The sequence below is a fragment of the Ailuropoda melanoleuca genome, chromosome 2 (genome assembly GCF_002007445.2).
Source record: "Ailuropoda melanoleuca isolate Jingjing chromosome 2, ASM200744v2, whole genome shotgun sequence".
NCBI lineage: Eukaryota > Metazoa > Chordata > Mammalia > Carnivora > Ursidae > Ailuropoda > Ailuropoda melanoleuca.
Window position 1 is genome coordinate 87,422,987 of NC_048219.1, and position 25,089 is coordinate 87,448,075.

Sequence of the window (25,089 nt, forward strand, 5' to 3'; positions counted from 1 at the left end):
ATGTCTTCTGTCTCCTCAATGTCACATTCTTGCAACATTGGATTTTTTTTCTCCACAGAACTCATTCTTCACATCCTTTAATGATTATTAAACCAGTTGTGACTATATTTGAGAAGCCATTATTATCTCAGCTCATTGGTACTTCTAGAAACAACATAGTAGGAAGAATTAAAAATTCACATTCTTTAAAATTTGGTGTTGAAAAGAAATTGTATATATCCATGAGGGTAATACTATGATAAAGGTTACAGAGACTCATGTCAGTGTTTAAAATTATAGCCAACTGTAGCTTAGTTGATCCCCTTATGAAATATATCCCTGAAGAGTCTGACGAGAACTGAACTTGAGTTTTAGCTGTTCATATTCCCTATGCCCTTCTGTAGAAAGGTTAGTCAGAACTGAAACAATACCTCTCAGCTGGAGAAGAAGAAGAAGAGAACCTGTATTTTGCCTGAATATTCAGTCCCTAAGTAATTAAGATTTAATCATATTTGATAGAAAAATATTACTATCATAATCATGCAACATTTCCTAAGCAAATGACCTTTCTCAGCAAGAGAAAGCTGGCCAGTAACTGGAGGCAAGGACTTGAAGGAGAAAAACCTTGATGGTGTAGAGAATTTTAGTGATTCAGGTAATGCTTTCCTGTAAGTTACAAAGAACCTCTTTCCCTGCAGCCTAAAGCACTAGATTAATATTGGATTAATAACTTAGCCTTAAGGCTGGTATCTACACACAAATTATAGATTAGTGCCACTACAAATTCATTGTTTCTAAACTCCCTTGGGCCTTCCCAGTTACTCAAACTTTTATGCACCCTTAGTTCTTTCTCTTTGTCTTTCTCCACATCGGCTTTGAATATTTTACATTCTGTTCAAATCACCTAACCCACCCCAGCCCACAGCAGTGTTTCCTAGAGGAAAAAAAATTAAATCTGTCAGACATTAACTCCCTCAGTGTCTAGCCCCCATATTTATAAGCTTATTTACATATACCTACCTTAATGTCCTTCCCCCATTCTTAAGGAAATACATCCTTTTTTCCCCACTTAGAGCTGATCGTTCCATCTGCACTCTAGTTTTGGACTCCTACCATCTGTTCTGAAGCCTTCCTGTATTGATTATTTGCTTGCTCCCTCTCTCTCCCTGCCTCCTATATTTTCAGCTTCTCATCTAACTACTTTCCCACAGACTACAAAAGCATACTTAGGTTTCTCCTATTAAGCAAGCAATATAAAGCCCTTGAACCTGGGTTCTCCTCTAACCTGTCTTTTTTCTTTCATAGTCAAGCTTCCTGGATGAGGTCACTGTCTTCTTCATGCACCCTGGCTTCTGACTCCGCTATAGTACACTAAGACCTTTTCTTACAAATTCATATACAACAGCATGCACAGTGGTCTCTTTCAGTCCTCACCTTATTTACCCCCACTGTTCATTTTACACTGTTAACCTTGAAAGTCACTTCACTAGAACCCTTCTGGTTCTCCTACCTTTCTGACAATTTCCTTCTCAGTTGCCTTTGCCGGCTGTTCATCTTGCTTGTCCTGTAGTTGTTAAGGGCTCTCCAAAGCGGTCTTTCAATTCTCTTCTTCTTCTACACGATCTCCCTAGGTAAGTCGAACTCATCTATTCCCATGGCTTCATCTGCTACCCATATTCAGGGAAATCATTAGGCCTAAATGTCAGATGGATGTTTAGTGGACATCCATACCTGCTATGATGTTCCACAGGTATCTCCAACACATGTTTTTGTCTTACTTTCAGGAAATCAGTCTTGCTTTTTTTCTCAAACCTAAACCGCTACACCTAGTCACCAAAACCAGAAAATTGAAAGTTATACTCATCCTCCACATTTAATCCTTGACCAAACACTGAAGAGTCCTCTTTTTTCTTTTTTCCTCCTATATCCAGTCCCTCCTCTCTACTCCTGGTATTTCTTTAGTCCCATTTTTCATCATATCTTTCTAGAAGTCTTACAGTGGCCTTTTGTTCTCCATCTTTTCCCACCTGCATCCCCCAATTCATTCTCACACAGCTTCCAGAATTGTCCTTCAAAAAAGCAAATTTGATCCTGGTAACCTGTTAAAACCCTTCAGTGACTCCCCCATGATGTATAAGACGCAAGGCCTTCCATGGTCTGGCCACTGCTTATTTCTCCCTCTCTTTCTCTCACTATGTCTCTAATTTATCTGCTTCATTCCAGAGGAGTTAGGATGACTCCAAAGTTTTTATCCTAAGCAACTGAAAAGGTAGACTGGCCATCAACTAAGATGGGGAAACTTATAGGTGAAACAAGCTTGGGGGAGATTAAGAATTTGAACACTTGAGTTGAGAAATTTATTAAACATCCAAGTAGAAGTGTCTAGTAGATAGATATTTAAGCCTGGCATTTAGGAGACAGGTCTGTCCGGACTAGAGATAGAGATTTGGGTGTCATCAGCAGAGAGATGTATTTAAAACCGTACAACTTGGGTGTGATCATCTAGGGATGATCAATAAGTTTAATAGAACTTTCTACAGTGATGGGAATGTGCTCGATCTGTGCTATCTTATAAGGTAGTCATTAGCCACATGCGACTATTGAGCACTTGAAATGTGGCTAGTTCTACTGAGGAACTGAATATTTTATTTTAATTAATTTAAATTTAAATAGCCATAGGTGGCTAATGGTAACTACATTGGGCAAAGTTGATCTAGAGAGTGATTGTAGATGAAGAAGAAAGAAAGACCAATGACTCCACCATTAAGATGTCAGCTAGATGAGGTGAAGCCATCAAGGAACACTGAAAAAAAGCAACTAATGAAGTAAGAAAACCAAGAATGTGATGTCTGGGAAACCAAGTGAAGAAAGTATATTGAGAGGGGCGCCTGGGTGACTCAGTCCTTAAGCATCTGCCTTCGGCTCAGGGCGTGATCCCAGGGTCCTGGAATCGAGCCCCACATCGGGCTCCTCCACTGGGAGCCTGCTTCTTCCTCTCCCACTCCCCCTACTTGTGTTCCCTCTCTTGCTGGCTGTCTCTCTCTCTGTCAAATAAATAAATGAAATCTTTAAAAAAAAAAAAAAGAAAGAAAGTATATCAAGGAGGAACAAGTGATCAACTTAATCAACTTAGAAGGACCAAAAGCCTTGATAATACATGATGCTGAAAAGATGTGGAGAAATAGGCACTTTCCCGAGCTGCTGGTGGAATGACATCTGTGGAGCAACTTGGTGATATCTACCAAAATTTAAAATCCACACTAGATCCAAGATAAGGGCAAGAAGCAGAACAGTGCACATAAAATGCTTTTATTTGTGTGTGTGTGTGTGTGTGTGTGTGTGTGCTATACGTTTATATACATATATGCGTAGTGTGTATGTATGTATGTGAATATGTATATATGCATATATTTACCTATATATACACATAGATAATATCTCCTAAAGGACACATAAGAAGCAAGTAGTAGTGTTTCCCTCTGCATTGAAACTGAGGTGCAAGAGCACTGTGCTGGAAAGGAAACTCACTTTTTTTTATAGTATACCCTTTTGTATTTTAATTATATGCAAACATTTATCTAGTCAAAAATAGAATATTTTAAAGTAATAGGGGCGTCTGGGTGGCTCAGTCACTTAAGTGTCTGCCTTCAGCTCAGGTCATGATCCCAGAATCCTGGGATCGAGCCCTGCATCGGGCTCCCTGCTCAGTGGGGAGCCTGCTTCCCCCTCTGCCTCTGCCACTCCCCCTGCTTGTGTTCTCTTTCTTGTTCACTCTCTCTCAAATAAATAAATAAAGTCTTTTTTAAAAAATAAAATAGCAGAAATGACTATAGAGTATATAACAGTAGGTAACTCCTGAAGCATTGTAGTGCTAAATACATTGTTTCAGGTGAGTAGTCTTAAATGCTTATTTTGTCTTAAAAAGTAAGTTTGTGGGGCGCCTGGGTGCTTGGTCGGTTGGGCATCCAACTCTTGATTTTGGCTCAGGTCATGATCTCAGGGTTGTGGGATCGAGCTCCATGTTGGGCTCCATGCTGAACATGGAGCCTGCTTGGGATTCTCTCTCTCCCTCCCCCCCCCCGCCCCTGCTCATGATCTGTCTCTCAAAAAAAAGTAAGTTTAGTGTTTAAAGGCATGATTTTAAGTTCCAGACATTTCACACAGACGTGCCGTGATTGACTCTCTAACTAATTAATTGTAAAATAACTACCTTTTCATCATTGGGAGCCTTTTATTGGGTATCTCTGCAATTCAGAGATTTATCTGAATAGTTTTAAGTTTGGCCATAATATCTGATTCTGTTTCCATGAAGTGCTATAAGAATAAATACTCTCTCAGTTAATTCCTTTAAGGTGTTTTAGAAAGAGACAAAGAGAAAGGAAATGTGGGGGGAGGGGGTTTCCATGATTTATACATAAGCCTGTATGATTAGAGAGGTGTCTATTTAATTTTGTGCTGTAACCTCCAAAATGGATGCTTCTACTTGATGTGGTTTTAAATAATGTCCAATAAGTCATTTAACAAAATTACTTGCTTGCTAAGATTAAGCAATTTTATCTTCTTTTGATGGCATGAAAAAAGAAAAACAAGACAAACTTTAACAGTTTTGAAATGATATGGTCTCCTTCTTGTCGACAGCTATAAAAGGGGCCAATAGGAGGCCCTTACTTTTGTTATGAAGCCATTTTGAACACAGTAAAGCTACACAGTGCTACCCAAATGAGGCAAGTGACTGAGCTGATGTGTCAGTATGTCCAGTATCAAAACTATACTCAAGAGTTTTTTGTTTGTTTTCACAGGGGTTTTTTTTCTTGGTTTATCAAAGGATTTGAGAACAAAGATTTTAAGAAGAGGTGGAGTTCCCAGATGCACCATTATTTTATGTGTCCCATTCTCTTTTTACACTCAAAATACTAAATGTTTCTAGTTTCCATCTTATGGGAACCTCCTAATGTCCTGGTACTTTCCAGAATACTTTGAAGTCCTTGGACAGAGGCCCTTGTAATAACACTGTACTAAGTATTTGACAGAGGACTTATATACGAAAGGAGTTGTGTAGTACAAGTATAAATCACTGCTATATTGATATCATGGCACAGTGAAGGACTCTGCGGCCTCTTGAATATAAAAGAATATTTCTACATTTGGTTCCAGCAAACACTATTGTGCTATTCTGAAATCCACAGCACAGAAATTATAAGACATCCGCTCATAAACAGAAAGCAAATCACTATTCAGCATTTCCTGTTCTGTTTCCTGCCAATTTCAGATAATTAAAACTTTTTTAAGCCTTTTATTCTATTCTGCTTTAATTCTGCTTCCTTCACCAAAAATGAAAGATTTAGAAATTAAAACTGTGCATATAATAGTAACACCAAATCTTTGCCTTTTTCCCCTCTTATCCTATGATGTTAACTTTCTTCACTATTGCAGACCTCAGGATATCATCGTGTTTATAATTGGAGGAGCCACCTATGAAGAGGCTCTAACAGTTTATAACCTGAACCGTACCACTCCCGGAGTGAGGATTGTCCTAGGCGGAACCACAGTGCATAACACGAAAAGGTAAGAGAGAACGTTCAATCCTACGACCCTGTTCCCTTTCCTAGAGAATAAAACTTAAATTTATAAAGCTGACTAAAGTGCTGGTAGACCAAATGCATCAGTTCATAGTGTAATAGAGATGAAGGATCTAACTCCATTAGTTTCATAAATCACCCAGTTTGGGTCAAAGACCTGAAAAGTAAGGACCAGCCTGTACCGTTAACAATTGATATTCCCTGCGTTCAAAGGAGAAATCTTATAGCCACCGACTGGCACTTTGAAAATAGTGAAACATAATGGTATTGAATTCTGTGAGTTTTTCTCTTTTTGTTGATTAATTGCATTCATTCAATAAGTATTTAGTAAGAAGAATACAAAGATGAATAAGGTAAAGATCCTACCTCAGGGAAGTCATTGTCTATTAGGAAAGGTAGAACATAAAAAAATAACAAAATAAGTGCCTAGAGAGACAGACTAAAGAGCCGTGGATTATCAGAGTGACTAAGAAAAATTAGCAAATGTTTCATGGAGAAGATAGTGCATAAGCTGAACCTTGGGTAGAAAATGGACACGAGGGAAAGAACATGCTAGGTAGAGTTAACCACATGAACAAGTTATGGAAGCTGTAGGCAACAGGCATAGAAAAAGAACAGCAAATAGTCAACCAGCTGGAATGTGCATAATTAGTGAGAAGGTTGACTGAATGCCGGAATTGTGAGAGGCTTTGAATTCCAGGCTGAGGAATTTTTACTTTCTTGTATAGAAAATGAAGAATCATTGAAAGTTACTTAAGCAGTAAAATTACAAGAGGGTCACAGTATTTTAGGAAAATTAATTTGGAAACTAAGGGCAGGAAAGACGGGAGGAGGAGACTGGAGAAGCATGGCATGATAGTTGAACTTAATGATTAGAGACCCTGAGAGATCCATGCTGAGCCATGTACATACACATGGATATACTGGGAGTCATTAGAGGTGTTTGTGTACTTTCTCCTTTTGTATTATTGTTTGGCTTTTTAACATAACTTTTCCCCTTATTATGGAAGTAATACACATTTATTCTGAATTCTTTTAATTCAGAAAATAGAAAGAAAAAAAGTTCCCATAATCTCACCACTGTTAAAATTTGATCTTTTCAGTTCTTTTTTTTCTAAACATTTATGTGAGTATATCAGCAGAAAAGGGATCTCTTCTACATTCTGTTTTACGACCTGAATTTTGTAGTCTATGATGTAAATATAAACATCTTTTAGTGTTAAATATATAATCATTCATTCATTAAACAAATATTAATTAAAAGTAAGATTACCTGGGTTTGAATCCTGACTTTCCCTCTTACTGTTTATGAATTTAGGCAAATTACTTAAACTCTTTGTCAGTTTCCAAAGCTTACTAGCCATTTATATATTTCTTTTTGAATTGCCAGTTCATATTCTTTGCCCATTTTGCAATTGGGGTATTCCTTTTTTTTTCCAGTAATTTTTATTATATAATTAAGGATATCGACCATTTGTTACATAATTTTGCAAATTGTTTTCCTTGTTTGATGTTTTTGTTTTATATTATTCACAGTATTTTGTTGTATAAAAGTTTTATTTTTTTATATTTTGTTTTTTTACTTTTATGTAGTCAAAACTACCATTGATTTCTGCCTTTGGTATCATGTTTAGTCCTTTCCCAGCCAAAATTATATAAATACTAACCTGTATTTTTTCCATCATTTTTAGGACTTGCATTTAAAGTTATAACTTAATAATCTATCAAAGTTTTATTTTGTAGTAAACTGTGTGGTAGTTTCCTTTTTATGATTTATAGAGCTATTACATATACTTACATACTTCATTACATACAGAGAAGCATATAAATGATAAGCAGACCACTCAATGAAATATGACGAAGTAAATGTAACTGTGTAACCACCACCCAAATCAAGTAGTAGAATGTTACCAGCACCTCCAGAAGTCTCCCTTATGCCTCATGTCCCCTCCTTGTCACAGCTCCCGCAAAGTAATCACTATTATGATTTCTATCACCATGAATTAGTTTTACTTGCCCTTAAAGGATGCTTGTTGGATGAATGAAGAAACAGGTTAAAAGTAATCTATTTCTTGCTTTTCACAAATAATACAAGGGTCTTGGAAGGATCCTGTGAAGGATCTCTAATCAGCTTCTTCCCAACTGACAAGCTATCATTGTCCAGCATTTTGGTCCCATCTTATTTTTATAATCTCCAAATTAATCATCATCATTATTTTCAATTATCATTATTTGTTTAGATTTACCCATGTATTTGCCCTTTTCCCCTCCCCCTATTTCTTCACCCTGGTCCTTCTTTCTGATCCAGTCTTCTTCTTACTAAAAACATCCTTTAGTAGTTCTTTCAGCTTCTCATCCACTTGCTTTTTTTTTTCTAAAAATATCTTAGTTTATTAAGTTTAGAAATCCAGGTTGATAATTTATTCTCAGCACTTAAAAGTCAGAAGACAATGGAATATTATTTTTAATTCTTGCTGTTAAGAAGTCTACTCTCATATAATTGTTTTTGGGGTTGTAGGCAATATATTCTTCTCTGATTCTTTTTAAGATTATCTTTTTGTCTTTTGGGTTCTTGTTTCAGTATTATGTATCTAAATGTGGATTTATTTTTATTTATGCTACTTGGTACAAAAATTCATGTTTGGCATAATTACTGGAAATTTTCCAGTCATTATTTCTTTGAACATTGCTGCTTTTTTGTTTCCTCTGTTCTCCCCTTTTGTAACTCCTATGAGATATGTGTTAGGCCTTCATCTTACTCTTCGTGTCTCTTAATCTCTCATTTATATTTTCCATCTGTATGTCTCTGTGCTGCCTTCTATGTAATTTTTTCAGATCAATATTCCAGTTCAATAATTCTGTCTTCATCTATGTTCAATTTGTCCATTTCAGTTTTTAACTTCAAAGGTTATGTTTTAATGCCTATAAGTTCATTTTGCTTCTTTTTCAAGTTTGCCGGATGTTTTTGTTAATTTCTTCTTTCCTCATGTTTTCAAATCCCTCATTTTTCTTTAATCACATTAATTCTATAACCCCAAATACTTTCCAGTTCTTGAGCAATTAAATAATCTTTTAAATAAAAGTAAGAAAGTGAGGCAGCTTTGCAAAAGCTTTAGACTAGATTCTTCCAACTAGCCAGCTTTGGTATTTCTTTGTCTGACCTAACAGTATGCTAAGCAGTACATTGAATTATGTTTGAACCAATAGCCTTAGCAATAGAAGGTTTGATAAAATCTTGGACAGGATTGTTCGCTGGCCCTAACCAATGAAACTTTTTAAGAAGGAGGGAGTTAGTATGGTAATTACCAACCTGGAAAAAATTTAGTTAATGTTTGCAGTACATCAATGATCCAAAATCAGGTGTTTATCATTTATATTTATAAAGATATAACCTCTAGCTAATAAGTAAACAGTGAAATTTATCACTATCAGTAAAAAAAAAAAATGGGGGTGCCTGGGTGGCTCAGTCAGTTAAGCATCTGCCTTCAGCTCAGGTCATGATCTCAGGGTCCTGGGATCAAGCCCCGCATCGGGCTCCCTGCTCAGCAGGGAGCCTGCTTCTCCCTCTGCCTCTGCCGCTCCCCCTGCTTGTGTGTTCTCTCTCTCTCAAATAAATAAATAAATAAAATCTTTTAAAAAATAATAATGGAATTTGTATTTCAGAGATCAGTTATTGTAAAGGCTTAAGTAATAGAAAGCAACTTAGCTTCAGTTTTTAGCGGAAAGGTTCCATTTGCATGATGAATGTGGGCTACCACGGGCATTGCTAGCATATTGAGTAAGATCGCAACTCTTAATATATTTTGAAATCTTAGACTCTTGGTAAGTGGAAAGGTTAATAATTTTTTTAAATCAGTTTTATAACTGGATATAGTGGGGCTACTGTGAGCTAGCAGAGAACCTTGATTTGGAGGAGAGAAAGTTTAATAATTTGTTTCTGTGAATTATTAGGGTTTAATTTTTGTGCAGGAGGCTTATTGCACAATTCCCTATGTAATATGTGGGTTATTTCTTAAGGAAAAGTCCAAAGGAATAAGTGACACGTAGCATTGACCCCAAGAGCTGTACAGCACAGAAGTTTTATTTTAAGAGACTGGTGATCAGGAAACAGTATACTTTTAGATGTGCATGATGAGTGTCCTCCTTTAATACTTGGAATCATGTGAAATGCGATATGGGCTGCCCCAACAAGGATATGGTTTAGTGGGAATATTGGATTTCCCAATAAACAGGAAAAAAAAATCACATCTTGTCACTGGGGATGTGATGTGCTGATACAGAAACTGCTATCCCTCCAGAGTGAGAAGTGCCTGTTGCAGGATATTTCTGGGATACAGGTCACTTGATTTCCCTGATGTCTCAAGTAAAACTTAAGATCACTACAGGTTTATTCTGCAGTCAGATCCCAGCACCACCACTTCCTAGTTTATTATTTGGGACAAGATACTTAATGTAATAGCAGATAGGTCAAAATTGGTCTCTTGCATCCTAGAAAGTTACATGCACCCTTACCTCTCATGTAGCAATTTGAATAACCTTCATCCTGGGATACCTTCTATTTCTAAAATACATAAAGATTGAAGGTGCCTGGCCGGCTCAATTGGTAGAGCCTGCAACTCTTGCTCTTGGGGTCATACATTTAGCCCCACGTTGGTGTAGAGTTTACTTTTAAAAAAAGTTTTTTACTAAATAAAATATATCAAGATTACTTTACTGCGTATTGATACAAAATCTTATTTGTAGACAAAAAATAAAGAACAGGAAGCAGTTCTTTCCTCTCTCCCTTGTATGTTTCCAGAAGTTAATTTAATTTTTGGTGAGAATGGGGCCTGTGTATAAGCTTCATCTTAAGCCAAAAGGTATCTGAAGATGTCCGTTAGATTTCAAAAGAAGATATGCATTAGCTGAATCTGAAATTCAACTTGCCATTTAGTTATTTAAACTACTCTTTCTTAACTACCTTCTTTTTTTAAATTGAGGTATATTAGTTTCAGGTATAATAATTTGATATTTATATATATTGCAAAATGATCACCACACTAAGTCTGGTTAACATCCATCACCACATATAGTTACAAATTTTTTCTTGTGATGGGAACCTTTAAGGTTTACTCTCTTAGCAACTTTCAAATATGCAATGCACTATTATTAACTATAGTTGCCAGGCTTTACGTTATATCTCCATGACTTATTTATTTTATAAATGGAAGTTTGCACCTTCCGACTCCCTTCGCCTATTTCACCCACCCCTTGAGACCTGCTGCCTCTGGCAAGTACCAGTCTGTTCTCTGTATCTCTGAGCTTGGTTTTGTTTTGTTTTGTTTTGCTTTGTTTTAAACTCTATGTGTAAGTGAGATCATACAATATTTGTCTTCCTCTGACTTATTATTTCACTTAACATAATGCCCTCAAGGTCCATCTGTGTTTTTAGAAATGGCAAGACTCCATCCTTTTTTATGGCTGAATATTATTTCATCGTGTGTGTGTATGTATATATATGTGTGTTCTTTATCCGTCCATCTGTTGATGGACCCTTAGGTTGTTTCCTTATCTTAGCTATTGAAAATAATCCTTCAATGAACATGGGGGTGTGTATATCTTTTTGAACTAGTATTTTTGTTTTCTTTGGATAAGTACCCAGAAGTCAAATTGCTGGATCATATGGTAGTTCTATTTTAATTTTTTTTTGAGGAACCTCCATGCTCTTTTCCATAGTGACTGCACCAATTTACATTCCCTCAGCAGTGCACAAGAATTCCCTCTTCTCCACATCCTTGCCAACACTTGTTATTGCCTGTCTTTTTGGTAATAGCCATTCTAACAGGTGTGAGTGATAGCTCGTCCTGGTTTAATCTGCATTTCCCTGATGACTACCGATGTTGAACATCTTTTCACCTACCTGTTGGTTTCCTGTATGTCTTCTTTGGAAACTTGTCTATTCAAATCCTCTGCCTATTTTTTCTTCGGATTGTTTGGGGGTTTTTTGCTATTGAGTTATATGAGTTCTTTATGTATTTTGGATATTAACCCCTTATTGGATATATGATTTGACAAGTATTTTCTCCCATCCAGTAGGTTTTTCATTTTGTTGATTATTTCCTTTGCTGTGCAGAAACTTTTTTAGCTTGATGTAGTCCTACTTAGTTTTTTGTTGTTGTTGTTGTTGCCTTTGCTTTTGATATTAAATCCAAAAAATTATCACCAAGACCAGATGTCAAGGAGCTTACTGCTTATGCTTTCTTTTAGGAGTTTTATGGCTTCAGGTCTTACATTCAAGTCTTTAATCCATTTTGAGTTTATTTTTGTGTATAAGATAATGGTCTAGTTTCATCCTTTTGCATGTGGCTGTCCATTTCCTAATACCATTTACTGAAGAGACTGGGCTTTCCCCATTATATATTCTTGCCACCTTTGTCATAAATTAATTGGCCATATATGCATGAGGGGATCCCTATTCTGTTCCACTGATCTGTCTTTGTGCCGATACTGTACTGTTTTGGTTACTATAGCTTTGTAATATAGTTTGAAATCAGGGAGCATGATGTCTCCAACTCTCTTCATTCTCAAGATTGCTTCGGTTATTCAGGGTCTTTTGCAGTTCCATACAAATTTTAGAATTGTTTATTCTATTTCTATGAAAATGCCATTGGAGGTTTTTTTTGTTTTTGTTTTTGTTTTGGGGTTTCTTTTGAGAGAGAGGGAGAGAAAGTGTGCACGCTGGAGTGCACATGAGTGAGAGATGGGGCAGAGGGGGTGGGAGAAGCAGACTCCCTGCTGATCAGGGAACCTGATGTGGGGCTCAGTCCCAGGACCCTGAGGTCATAACCCGAGCTGAAGGCAGCCGCTTAACCAGCTGAGCCACCCAGGCACCCTGCCGTTGGAGTTTTGATAGGGATTGAATTAAATGTTGCTTTGGGTAGTATAGATATTTTAATACTAATTCTTCTAATCCAGGAGCATGTAATATCTTTCCATCTATTTGTGTCTTCATTTTCTCTCATTGTTGTCTTATAGTTTTCAGTGTATAGGTCTTTTCACCTCCTTCGTTATATTTATTCCTAGGTATTTTATTCTTTTTGATGCAATTGTAAATGGGATTGTTTTCTCAATTTCTCTTTCTGATAGTTCGTTATTAGTGTATAGATATGTAGTAGATTTCTGTATATTGATTTTGTATCCTGCAACTTTACAGAATTTCATTCTAATATTTTTGGGGGGAGTCTTTATTGTTTTCTATATATAATATTATGTCATCTGCAAATAGTTTTACTTTTGACTTTCCAATTTGAATGCCTTTTTTTTTCTTGCATAATTGTTCTGGCTGGGACTTCCAATACTATGTTGAATAAAAGTGGTGAAAGTGGACATACTTGTCTTGTTCCTGAGCTTAGAGGAAAAGCTTTCAGCTTTTCACCCTTGCGTATAATGTTAGGTGTGGGCTTGTCATAGTGACCTTTATTGTGTTGAAGTACATTCCTTCTATACCCACGTTGTTGAGAATTTTTATCCAGAATGGTTGTTGAATTTTGTCAAATGTTTTTTCTGCATCTCATGAGGCGACTGATCATATGATTTTTATCATTCATTTTGTTAATGTAGCATATAAGTATCTTCCTTCTTTAAAACACTTTGTGAAAATATTTTTCAGTGATTCAAGTACTAGTTACAATGAAGCAAAGTTCCACAGGCCTTCTGTAGCTATATGATTCGTTTCTGTAGGGCCTGTTCTGATTAGGTGTAACTGTGATTATCTTTGTTTAGACTTAAACACCATTTAAAATAGAAGGCATGTATATGCTGCTAAGACACCAAGGAATTTTGCAGAAGCTAATTAACTCCTTAGCAACATTCTTAATAAAACTGCCTTCTGGATAAAGAGAGACAGTCAGTATTTTCTCCTCTCCATAGCCGTATGAAGTTTAATATGAATTTTGTATTGCTTTCCCCTCTCCTTTTGTACATAATGAAACACAAAGGGAAAAAAGATACTAACCAATCACAGGAACCTCTTTAAAGGCATAATTTTCATGCTTTTTTGAAGGCAGAGAACCTGAAAGAGGATCTGGGTAGTGGGTTTCGCAGGGCTCTGAAAACATGCGGCAGGCTCCTGCCCCAAGCGGTTAGTCCGTTGTGTCTCTGGGGTCCATGCAGGTTTGCAATGTGCGCACTGTGGTCTCCTGTCTCAGTGCTTACCCTTCTTATGGAATTACCTCCCCACACCCCAGCTTCTTCCCTCATTGTCTTGTTAGTCATACTGTCCCTCAATTGCAGGGGAGGAAGGAAGAATACATCATATTTCAACTTCTAGGAATTACATATATGACATGAGCTGTTCTATAGCATGACAGATATTTTCACTAACATCTATGTGGAACAGTCAGAAGTCATTTTGCCTGAGTTATGAGTTCTAGAATATATAAATAAATATACATTGAACATACAAGAATAGCATAAAGTTAATAGTTCATTCACTCATTCAACAAATATTTACTGAGCATGGGATACCTCTGTGAATGTTAAGATCCTAACCCTCGCAAAGGTTACATTTTAATGCAGAGGGAGACAAAAATAAACAATAAACTTAATAAATTAGTAAACTTTATAGTAATTCAGAAGGTAATAAATACTATGGGAGAAAATAGCAGAGCAGGGTAGAGGGAAATTGGTATTGCCTGGGGGCTGTGGGGATAAGTTACACTACTCAGTATGGTGTCAGGAAAGGCCTCCATAAGGGTTTTGAGGAAAGACTTGAAGGAGGTGAGGAAGTGAACCAAACAGATGGAGAGAAGAACATCCCAGGCACAGCAGAGCTGTGTCCTCAGGCAGAATCATGCCGTGTGTCTAAGGAGACTGGAGAGGCTGGGAAAAGGAGAGGGAGATACAGTCAGAGAGGTATCTGGGGCCTCACAGTGGAAGGTCTTGTCGACTGTTGCAAGGACTGGTTTTCACTATGAGTTGGAGAGCATTGTCGGGTGTGGAGGTTTTTTAACAGTTTTATCGAAATACAACTTCTGTTAAGTTATACACAATTCATCCCTTTAAAGTATACAGTTCAGTGGTTTGGGGTATGTTCACAGATGTGTGCAACCATTACCACAGTCAATTTTAGAATATTTTCAACACCTCAGAAAGAATTTCCCTCACGCCAGGCCTAAGCAACCACTAATCTATATTCTGTTTCTATAGATTTCCTTGTTCTGAACTTTTCGTGTAAATGGAACCATATAATATATAGTCTTTTGTGAGTGGTTTCTTGTACTTAGTATAACGTTTTCCAGGTTCATCCATGTTGTAACCTGTATCCATACTTCATTGCTTTTTAATGCTGAGTACATTTCATTGTATGCATATATCATATTTTGTTTATCCACTTGTCAGTGATGGACATTTGAGCTGTTTCCACCTTTTGGCTGTTATAAGTAATGCTGCTATAAACATTTATGTACAAGTTTTTGTGTGTATTATAGATTTTTAAAGCAGAATTATGAAATCTGACACATTTTATCAGGATCAGGCTGGCTATCAAAACTAATATGCTTAAGAGAAGTATTATTTCTCTTAAATGTTCAAAATAAACGTGTTATTATAAAAATGCAAATTTCTAGGTGTATTTAATTTATTCACCTACAATAGACTCATCTGTTACTCTAGTGATGTCTGAGGCACATGATCCTACCTTGCAAATAAGCATCTTGGTTAGGGATTTGAGATGGCTTGCCTTATCACTTCACCAGTCAATCAATATTAAAGAGTTCTAGTCCCTGCTAGCCGCAATTGACACTTTAAGTTAGCTATGTGAGCTGAGAGGCCAACAACCAGATCCATATGGATGGAATTGTTCTCCCAATAAAAGAAATCCCTCTTGTCTTCTCAGAATTCAGGATAGAAGTGGAGGGGAAGAGGGAAGCTAGGTAGACGTATTAGCCAACAGTGCTGCCATTGCCTGAAGCCCACCTAAACTTAGGTGAAGAGAGCACTTCAGTCTCCAGTGCTATCAGTTTAGTTACTTTAGAATTTTGACAAGGAAGAAGACATACCCTTCTAGAAGGTGACCCCAAATCAACAATCCTCTTACTGCCAGATTCCCTTTCGAACCAATAGTAATGACTATGCATAGTAGGTTCTCTATAATCCTACTGGGTTCAATTAAACTCTCTATATGCCTGAAAAATAATTATTGGTCCCATTTTTTCAGTTATTTTCTCTCTCGCCAGCAAAGAGAAATAAAAAAAAGAAAGGCTTTTACCCCCAAATATTTCATTGTCATTGTAATAAAAAAATTAAATATTAAAGTAAAAATCTTTCATAACAGTACAACTAAAGTTAACCACTGTCAATATTTTGGCATGTTCCTTCCTGTTTTTTTCTTTACCTAAAGTTTTTTTAGTTTTTTTCTTTTGTGTTTTGTTTTGTTTTTATGTTTTTTGCTGAGTGTGGAGCCCAGCACAGGGCTTGAACTCAACAACCCTGAGATCAAGATCTGAGCTGAGATCAAGAGTTGGACATTTAACCCACTGAGCCACTCAGGTGCCCCAAATTTTATTTTGTTTTTGACATAATTAGGATCTTATTGTGTATATAGTTTTCTACTTGTTTTCTTTTAATTATATTGAGAACACTTCCCAATGTTATTAAAAATTATTTAAAATAATCTTAATAGCTGTATAATTTTAATTTTAAGAATGTGTCTTCAGGGGCCCCTAGGGTGGCTCAGTTTGTTAAGTGTCCGACTCTTGGTTTCAGTCCAGGTTGTGATCTCAGGGTCATGAGATTGAGCCCCACATGGGGCTCCACTCTGGGCATAGAGCTTGCTTAGGATTCTGTCTCCCTCTGCCTCTCCCCCGCTACTTGCTCGTGCTTGCTCTCTCACTCAAAAAAAAAAAAAAAAAAAAGTGTCTTTAACCATTTCTATTAGACTTTTAGATTTTTTACAATTTTGTTTGATATGTCAATAAACAGCTTGATAAATTGATATTGATAAACCTTGTCCCATCTCTGATTATTTCCTTAAGATAAAAGTGCAGTGAGGCAGTCTCAAATATTACTACTAGAAGTATAAATTGGTATAACTTTTCTGGAAAGCAATTTGACTTTATGTATTCAAAGATATGGGGTTGACTTCAGGACTCTTGTTGTTGTTGCGGTAGTGCAGTTTCCTGATTTTTTAGAAACCCTCGCTCAGGTGATGGAAATGTTTTATATCTTGATTAAGGAAATGGTTACACAGCCGTATACATTTGTCAAAATCATCAAACGATGCCCTTAAAATTGGTGTATTTTATATCAATAAGAAATTATAATTTTAAAAAAGTACTGTAGTATCAAACTGACACTTTTTGTTATATAGTCAGAAAGATGAAAAGTAATTTAAAAAGGAATAGTTTTCTTACTATATAATTCAGTGTTTTTTAGTGCCATTGCTCTAGAACCACCTGATATTAGCTAGTGTTATGAGTCACATACTTGGAGAAACACTGATCCATAGCAATTCCTATAAAGGGGGTCAGGATGATACCAAGAAGTAAAATTTATTTAGTACAAACTATATGCTAGACACTTTTAACACGTCTTACCTGTGCTATCCAATAAGACAGCCACGCGTCATGTGTAGCTATTGAGCACCTGAGATGTGACTAGTCTGATTTGAGGTGTGCTATAGGTATAAAATATATCAAATTGCAAAGACTTAGTACCAAAAAAATAAGTGTAAAATATCTCATTAATAATTTTTAGAAGTTCTTAACGTTTTGGATTTTGGGGTTAAGTCAAATATGCTATTAAAATTAATTTTACCTTTCTTTTTCACCTTTCTAATATAGTTATAGAACATTTAGAATTACCCAACAGCTCACATTTGTACTTGTTTTTTTTTTTTTTAAGATTTTATTTATTTATTTGACAGAGAGAGACAGCCAGCGAGAGAGGGAATCCAAGCAGGGGGAGTGGGAGAGGAAGAAGCAGGCTTCCAGCATAGGAGCCTGATGTGGGGATCGATCCCAGAACGCCGGAATCAGGCCCTGAGCCAAAGGCAGATGCTTAACGACTGAACCACCCAGGCGCCCCTCACATTTGGATTCTATTGGATTGTACTGCCTTACCCATTCACTTTTGTTTCAGTCTCCTGACGACCCAACAAAGTAGATATTTTTATTATTGTCATTGACTTCATTTTTCAGATGTGGAGATTGAGGTTTTAGGGAAGTAAAAACCTTGTCCAAAGTCATAGAGCTAAAAAGTGACAAAAAAAGTCATAGAGCTAAAAAGTGACAAAGCTGGACTTGAACTCACTCTGTCTCCAGTCTGGGCACCTAAGCACTCAGTTGAAATAATAGTTTATGAAGATTTATGTAGCTGTGATTATTTTAATCTCTTGCTTATAAATGTCACTTACAAGGTAGGCAAAATTTGTTTTTACCAAATGGACAATACGTGAAAGTTTCTGCCTACTAAGAAATATTGTAAACCAAAGCAGGGGGGGGATATAGTACAAAAGTAAAGAATCATTTAGTGTTGTTTTAAGATTTTTGTCACCCAAATGTAATTAAGGATGAGATTTAAGACAGTGTTGCTCTTTGAATAAAAATGGTTAACTTGATTAACTAGTTGCAGCTGTTAGTGTCATCACTACCTAAGTTGATGCCTAAGTGTTGGTAATAATATAATCCTGACAGAGTAAGTCAGTAACAATGTAGAGAGTACAGGTTTTTTTGTAGAGAGTACAGTTTAGGGCTTAGAAAACGATTGGCATTTTGAACTTCTGTAAATAAATTTGAAGGTGGGAGGGGACTGATTCATACCATCAACAGGTACTTTATAGATTTCTACCTAAACAAGTAACACTAGAAACTTGGACCTTCTCTTGTAACCACGAGTTGGTTCGATCTCTGAATTATTTACAGAAAAATTAGGATCCTGTAACAGAATTTGCATTTCAAAGAAAGAGGAATCCAGAGGACACTCTTGCTCACTTATGGGCATTTCGGGATCAGTTTTGAGACTTGGAATCATCACCATCTCTGTAGAGATGCTGGGGGAGTTTACTTTCCTGCTGGGATCAGAGTGTTAGCCACCATTGCAAGAGTCGTGATGGAGTGTATCGCCTGTCACTGACGAGCATTTACTGAGTGCTGATTATATGTAAGGTTTTGTGCAAGGTGCTAGAAAGATGAAGGCATGTCCTATATGTTTAAGGATTTCAGTGTCTAATGGGAAAGTAGACATATATATGAATAACTCTAATAAGATTTTTTTTAAAAAACTGGACTTAACACAAGATTCAAATCTAGGTCTGTCTCTTGACTCCAGTTTATTTGTGCATTTGGAACATACATTTTTAAAATTAAAAATAGCTTTTTACTGCAAAATCAATACATAGTACTTGTAGGAAAAAATTTTAATACAGCTGAGCAAAAAGAAGACAATAGAAATATCCACACTGCCACCATCCCACCATGGGAAGTGTCAACATCTTGATGTATATATAGTCTTTGAGACCTTTTTCTATTAATGTGTACACATACATTTTTAAAGAAAAGGGAATATACTATACATTTACTTTCAATGAAACTACTTATATATGTCATTTTTTATAGTGACGGCATAGCATTCTGTTGTCTGATTATGCCCCAATTTATTCAACCAATTCTCAGTTTTTTGTTCATTCAACTCTTATTGAGCACTTAACTGTATTCCAGGAGCTATTTTAAGACTGGATATACAGGGGTGAACAAAACTGTTTGGTGTTAGTTGTTTAAAATTTTTCACTCTTGTAATAGTGCTGCAATAAACATTATTTTATACACATCCTTACATACTAGTCCAGTTGCTCACTTGGGATAATAATAATTGAGCATATGCTATACATGCCAGACAGTCTGGTGACTTCATTACATATATTTTCTCATTTAATCATGATCCAAAAAGTAATATTGTGGGGGCGCCTGGGTGGCGCAGTCGTTAAGCATCTGCCTTTGGCTCAGGGCGTGATCCTGGCGTTGTGGGATCGAGCCCCACGTCGGGCTCCTCCGCTGAGAGCCTGCTTCTTCCTCTCCCACTCCCCCTGCTTGTGTTCCCTCTCTCCCTGGCTGTCTCTCTCTGTCAAATAAATAAATAAAATCTTTTAAAAAGAAGCAATATTGTGATTCCATTTTTCTTTTTTTTTTTTAAAGATTTTATTTATTAATTTCACAAAGAGAGAAAGAACACGAGCAGGAGGAGCGGGAGAGGGAGAAGCAGGCTCCCCGCTGAGCAGGGAGGCTGATGTGGGACTCGATCCCATGTCCCCGGGATCATGACCTGAGCGAAGGCAGATACTTCACCGCTGAGCCACCCAGGCGCCCATGTGATTCCATTTTTCAAATGAAGAAACTGAAACATGGAGAAATGAAATAATTTGTCTTAGGTCATACAACAAGAAAGTGCAAAGCTGGAATTCAGGTTCAGATTTGTGTGATCCTAGATTCATGCACTGCTAAACAATGTTGAGATGAAATTGGTGCCTCTGAGAGCATAAACACTTTTTTTAAGTAGGCTCCACACCCAACATGGGGCTTGAACTCACCACCCCGAGATCAAGAGTCACAGAATATAAACATTTTTAAGATGCTAAATTACTAATTTGCCAGCCAGAAAAGTTTTACCAGTTTAAACCTTTACACCATACCCTCACAACACTGAGGTCAGCTGCTCCTGATTCTTAAAAATAAACTTAAAAATCATCAACGTGGGGGTGACTGGGTGGGGTGGCTCAGTCAGTTAAGCGGCTTCCTTTGGCTCATGTCGTTATGCATCGGGCTCCCTGCTCAGTGGGGAGTCTGCCTCTCTCTCTCTCTCTCTCTCTCTCTCTCTCTGCATCATTCTTGCTTTCTCTTTTTCTCAAATAAATAAATAAAATGTTTTTTAAAAAATCATTAATGTGTATGGAGAAGGTTGGTAAAAAGCAAACAGTTTATTTCAACTCAAATGCAGAGAAAGAAGAAAGAAGTAAGTAAACAGCTTGAAGCTGAGAGGCCAGTAAAGGAGAGAGACACAGAGGCAAGAGAGTCAGAGGCAGGTAGTGTCTGGTCACAGAGCAGCACTCATCCTCTCCCATGTTACCTCATCTCCCCCTGAACCCGTGCCGCCCAGTGCACCTTTCTCCTTTGTGTAAACTTGGTTAAGTAGTTTGTTTCTTGTAGCCAGAATGTTGTGTTTTAGGAAAATGTTCTCATCTCTTACAAGTTTATAGGATATGCCTTTTTGTGTAGTATGTAAGACCCAATACGTATTTGCTTATTTGTTTCGGGCTTTGTTGGATGAAACAATAAAAGGTTGAAAACGGAAGGAAAAGTTCAACTTTGCTGACTCTGTGGAGTGACACAAAGTGACTTGTTTTCCTTCCTGTATTATCTACATTTCTGTATTATCTACATTTCTATGTTTATGATAAATACTAAAATGTTCTTCAGATTTTTAAAAGTCATCAGTTTGATGCCATTGGGATTATTAAGTACTAAAGTAGTTGGTTAGCCTCAGCACAGCCTTGAGTTGTCATTCCTCCGCCAAAACTGTATTACCTTCCCCAACTGAATGATGCCTCCGCTGGGACACCTGTTCTTTCACTGGGATTATCATTAGAGCCTCTGGGCTGAATAGGACTGTGATTTACAAATCACCTTTTGTTACCCTTTGGTCTTTTATTTTTTTATATATTTTTTTCATTTAAATTTAATTAACATACAATGTTTATTATTAGTTTCAGAGGAAGAGTTTAGTGATTCGTCAGTTGCATGTAACACCCGATGCTCGTTACATCACGTGCCCTCCTTAATTCCCATGACCCAGTTACTGAATGATTTGTTTCCTATGATTAAGAGTCTCTTATGGTTTCTCTCCCTCTCTGATTTCATCTGATTTTATTCTTCCCTCCCTTCCCCTGTGATCCTCTGTCTTGTTTCTTAACTTCCACATATGAGTGAAATCATATGATAATTGCCTTTGACTGACTGACTGACTTCACTTAGCATAATGCCCTCTAGTTCCATCCATGTCGTTGTAAATGTCAGGATTTCATTTTCTGATGGGCTGCGTAATATTCCATTGTGCATATATACCACATCTTCTTTATCCATTCATCTGTCGAAGGACAGATGTATTTCTGTATTTTGGCTGTCGTGGACATTGCTGCTATACCAGCAAACAAGCCAAACTTTCATTCTTTCAGATGACAGTGATACCCTTCGGTCTTTTAAAAGGCAGTGGAGCATAGCAGTTGAGAGCATGGGCTCCATTGACAGACTACCTTCGTTAAATCCCACTTTTGCCGTGTGTCCACTTGCATGACTTTACGCAAACTATTTAACCTTTTTGTGGCTCAGTTTCTCAGCTGTAAAACGGAGGTCCTAATTGCTCTTTCCTACCACTGTTGTGACGACTGGATAACGGAATATATGTAAAATGTTTGGAGGAGAGTCTGGCACAGGGTAAGCAGCTTGCTACTTGCTGCCGCTGCTACGGTTACAACTCTTATATTTGGGGGACACAAAGTAAAAGGGACTGGGGATATTCTTCATTACCACATCTGCCATCACCCTTACCTCCAAATCACTTGTTTGGAAAACCTCTACTTTAATATAATTCAAGAACAGAATTCTATATTATCTCAAGGAGGAGTATACTAGGGCAGTGAGGATATCGACTATGAAGGTAGCCCCATTGCCAGATGACCTTTGTGGTCTATGAGGACAAAAACTTTTAGTAGCTCAGGTTCCACTCTTGCTCACTTCACGTGTCCCCTTTGAGGCTGCCAGAGTGAGCACCCCTGTAATGAACAGGCCTGCAGAGCCTTCAGCAGCTGTACTTGCTACACGGAGGTTATTTGGGGGCTTTGTTTCTTGTATTTTTTATGGTGGCCACCATTGTACTCCTGTCGTTGTGGTGGCTCTGACAGAGGGATGTGGTCTTGAATGTGCCCAGTGGTGGGAAAATACATCTCTAGCTTTTTGTTTTCAGATGATAACCTCCTTTCAGACCTCTATGTAAGCAATATTCCAGGCAGCTCTGTCTCTGAGGAGTCCATCCTTTACCCTGTGGACAGAGAGGGTAATCCTTTCTCCTCACACGACTCTCCGGTAAATGATATGTGCGCAGTGCTGGATACATGCAGAATCCCACTGGTTGCTTTTTTGTCCTATTTCTTCTCAGTGGGAGAAGAACTAAAGCCAGGGGCCCCTTTTTACTTGTTTTCTTTTGCTTTGTGTTGTGTTGTGTTTTGTTTTTATAAGTCAGGTGTCCAGTACTAAGGGGGGAACTGGGAAGGAGTAGCTACATTTTATAATAAAGGCAGTTACATTGTTTGCAAGACAGTGTATTAGGATAAAGTAACCTCAGTGGAATTGGTTATAATCAAGGAATTATTTTATGTCTTAATTCAGTGTTTCCTAAGGTCTGTCCTATAGAAAATGTGTTTGGTATTTGTTGGGTATTGATAGGTATTGCCTTAAAAAAGGTTCTATAGCCAACTAAATTTAGAAAGTACTGTATCCTTCTCTTGGAAAGTCACAATTCACATTAGTATGTTCAAGAGTCTGAGAAACTCCAGAGTAAAGAAACCCATTCAGCTTTTTTTTCCTTTATTGTATTTTAATATCATTTTTATATTTATAAATAAATATACGTAACATACAAGTTAGAAAGTATAATGATATAATGAACACTCTTGAATCCTTCACCTAACCCAAGAACTAGAAAATTGCCAGTAACATGGATCTGTTTGTATTCCTCTCAGATTATATCCCTTACCTCCCTACAACAGGTAAGTGCTATTCTACGTTTTGTGTTTAGTTCCCTTGCTTTGGTGGGAGATTTTTATCGCTTATCTATATATTTGTAAACAGCGCATTATTTAGCTTTGCTTATTTTTGGGCTCAATCAGTTTTTTCCACACTAGTGGATCATTCATAGAAGCAGAGAAACATACTGACTTCCCCCCACCCCCGCCTTTAAAAAACCCTCTGTTAGCCTCTTGTCTCTTTCCAGGTTCTGTATCATTTCTCTGTTCTCTTTGTAGCAGAAATTCTTGAAGAACTGTTTCTAATCATTGTCTCTGATTCCTCTCCTTACATATTCTCTTGAACTCACATATTCTTTTAAGCCTCACTCTGTTCAGGCTTTCACCCCCATCGCCCTCTGGAATTGTCCTTGCTCCGGTCCCCAGGGACCTCCACATGGCTAAACCCAGAGTCAACCTTTAACACTCATTTTACTTGACCTGTTAGCAGCATTTGACACAGTTGTTCCATCCCTTCCCTTGGAAACACCTTATCTTTTAGCTTCCAGAAACTAGTCTCCTGGTCTTCCTACCTCACTGGCCATTCCTTCTCTGTCACTTTTGTTCATTTCTCCTATTTCAGGAATCCCTAGAACTCCGTCCTTAGACCACCTCTCTTCTTCTCTATCTATACCCACTTCCTTGGCAATCTCATCCAGGCTCATGGCTTTAAGATCTGTCTGCTACTGACTCCTAAATTTATACCTCTCATCCAGACTTTTTCAGCCTCAGCACTATTAGTGTTTGGGACCAGATGATTCTTTGTTGTGGTGAGCTGTCCTGTGTGTTGTAGGGTGTGCGGCAACACCCCGGCCTCTGCACAGTGGATGCCAGCGGCATTCCACCAGTGACAACAACCAGCAGTGTTTCCAGACATTGCCAGATGTCCCCTGGAGGTAAAATCACATCTCTCACACCCCTCCCCATTAAGAACCACTGTTTCTAGTCTGAACTTCTCCCCCAAACTCCAGATTTATATATTCAGCTGTCTACTTGACACTTCTATTTGGATGTCTAATTATCCATATTTAACGTGATCAAGACCAAGCTTCCGACACATCTTTCTAAACACGACCCTCCCTCAGACTCTCCATCTCAGTTAATTGCATATCCATCCTTCTAGTTGCTTAGTTCAAAAACTTGGTGTTTTCTTGACTCCCCTCTTTCCCTCACACCTACATCCTGATTCATCAGTAAATCTTATGATCTTTCCTTCAAAATATGTCTAGAATCTGACACCCTGTCACTACTGCCGTCCTGGTCCATGACACCACCATTTCCCACCTGGATTGTTACAGCCGCCTCACCCTTAACTGTACAGTCTATTCTCTTATGTCACTAGAGTGACCCTATGAAAATTCATAATTCAGGGCATGTCTCATCTCTGCATGGAAACCTCCAGGTGTTACCCATCTTACTCAAAGTAAAAATCAAAATCCTTGCAACAAGCTACCAGGCCTCACGTGATCTCATCTTCATACTCCCCTCCGTCCCCTTCCTTAACATCTCCAGTCTTATCTCTTACTACCCGGTACCTTATTTACTTCACTCCAGCCACGCTAGCCTCCTCTCTGTTCCCTGAACACAGCCAGCCTTGGTCCCTTTGCACCTGCCCTTCCCCCGGATACCTTCCCTTGCCTCATTCACGTCTTGGCTCAGGTGTCAGTTTCTCAGTGAGGCCTTCCTTGACCACAGGATTAAAATCTCACACCACCAGCACCACTT

General features: G+C 37.7%; 1 protein-coding gene across 1 annotated transcript in view; it reads left to right on the forward strand.

Moving 5' to 3' along the window:
- VPS45 (vacuolar protein sorting 45 homolog) overlaps window positions 1-25,089 on the forward strand; it is a 62,742-nt gene that overhangs the window by 32,168 nt on the left and 5,485 nt on the right. The window contains exon 14 of the mRNA XM_002919316.4: window positions 5,413-5,544. Coding sequence (XP_002919362.1) covers window positions 5,413-5,544 — 132 coding nt within the window. The remainder of the gene's footprint in view (window positions 1-5,412; window positions 5,545-25,089) is intronic.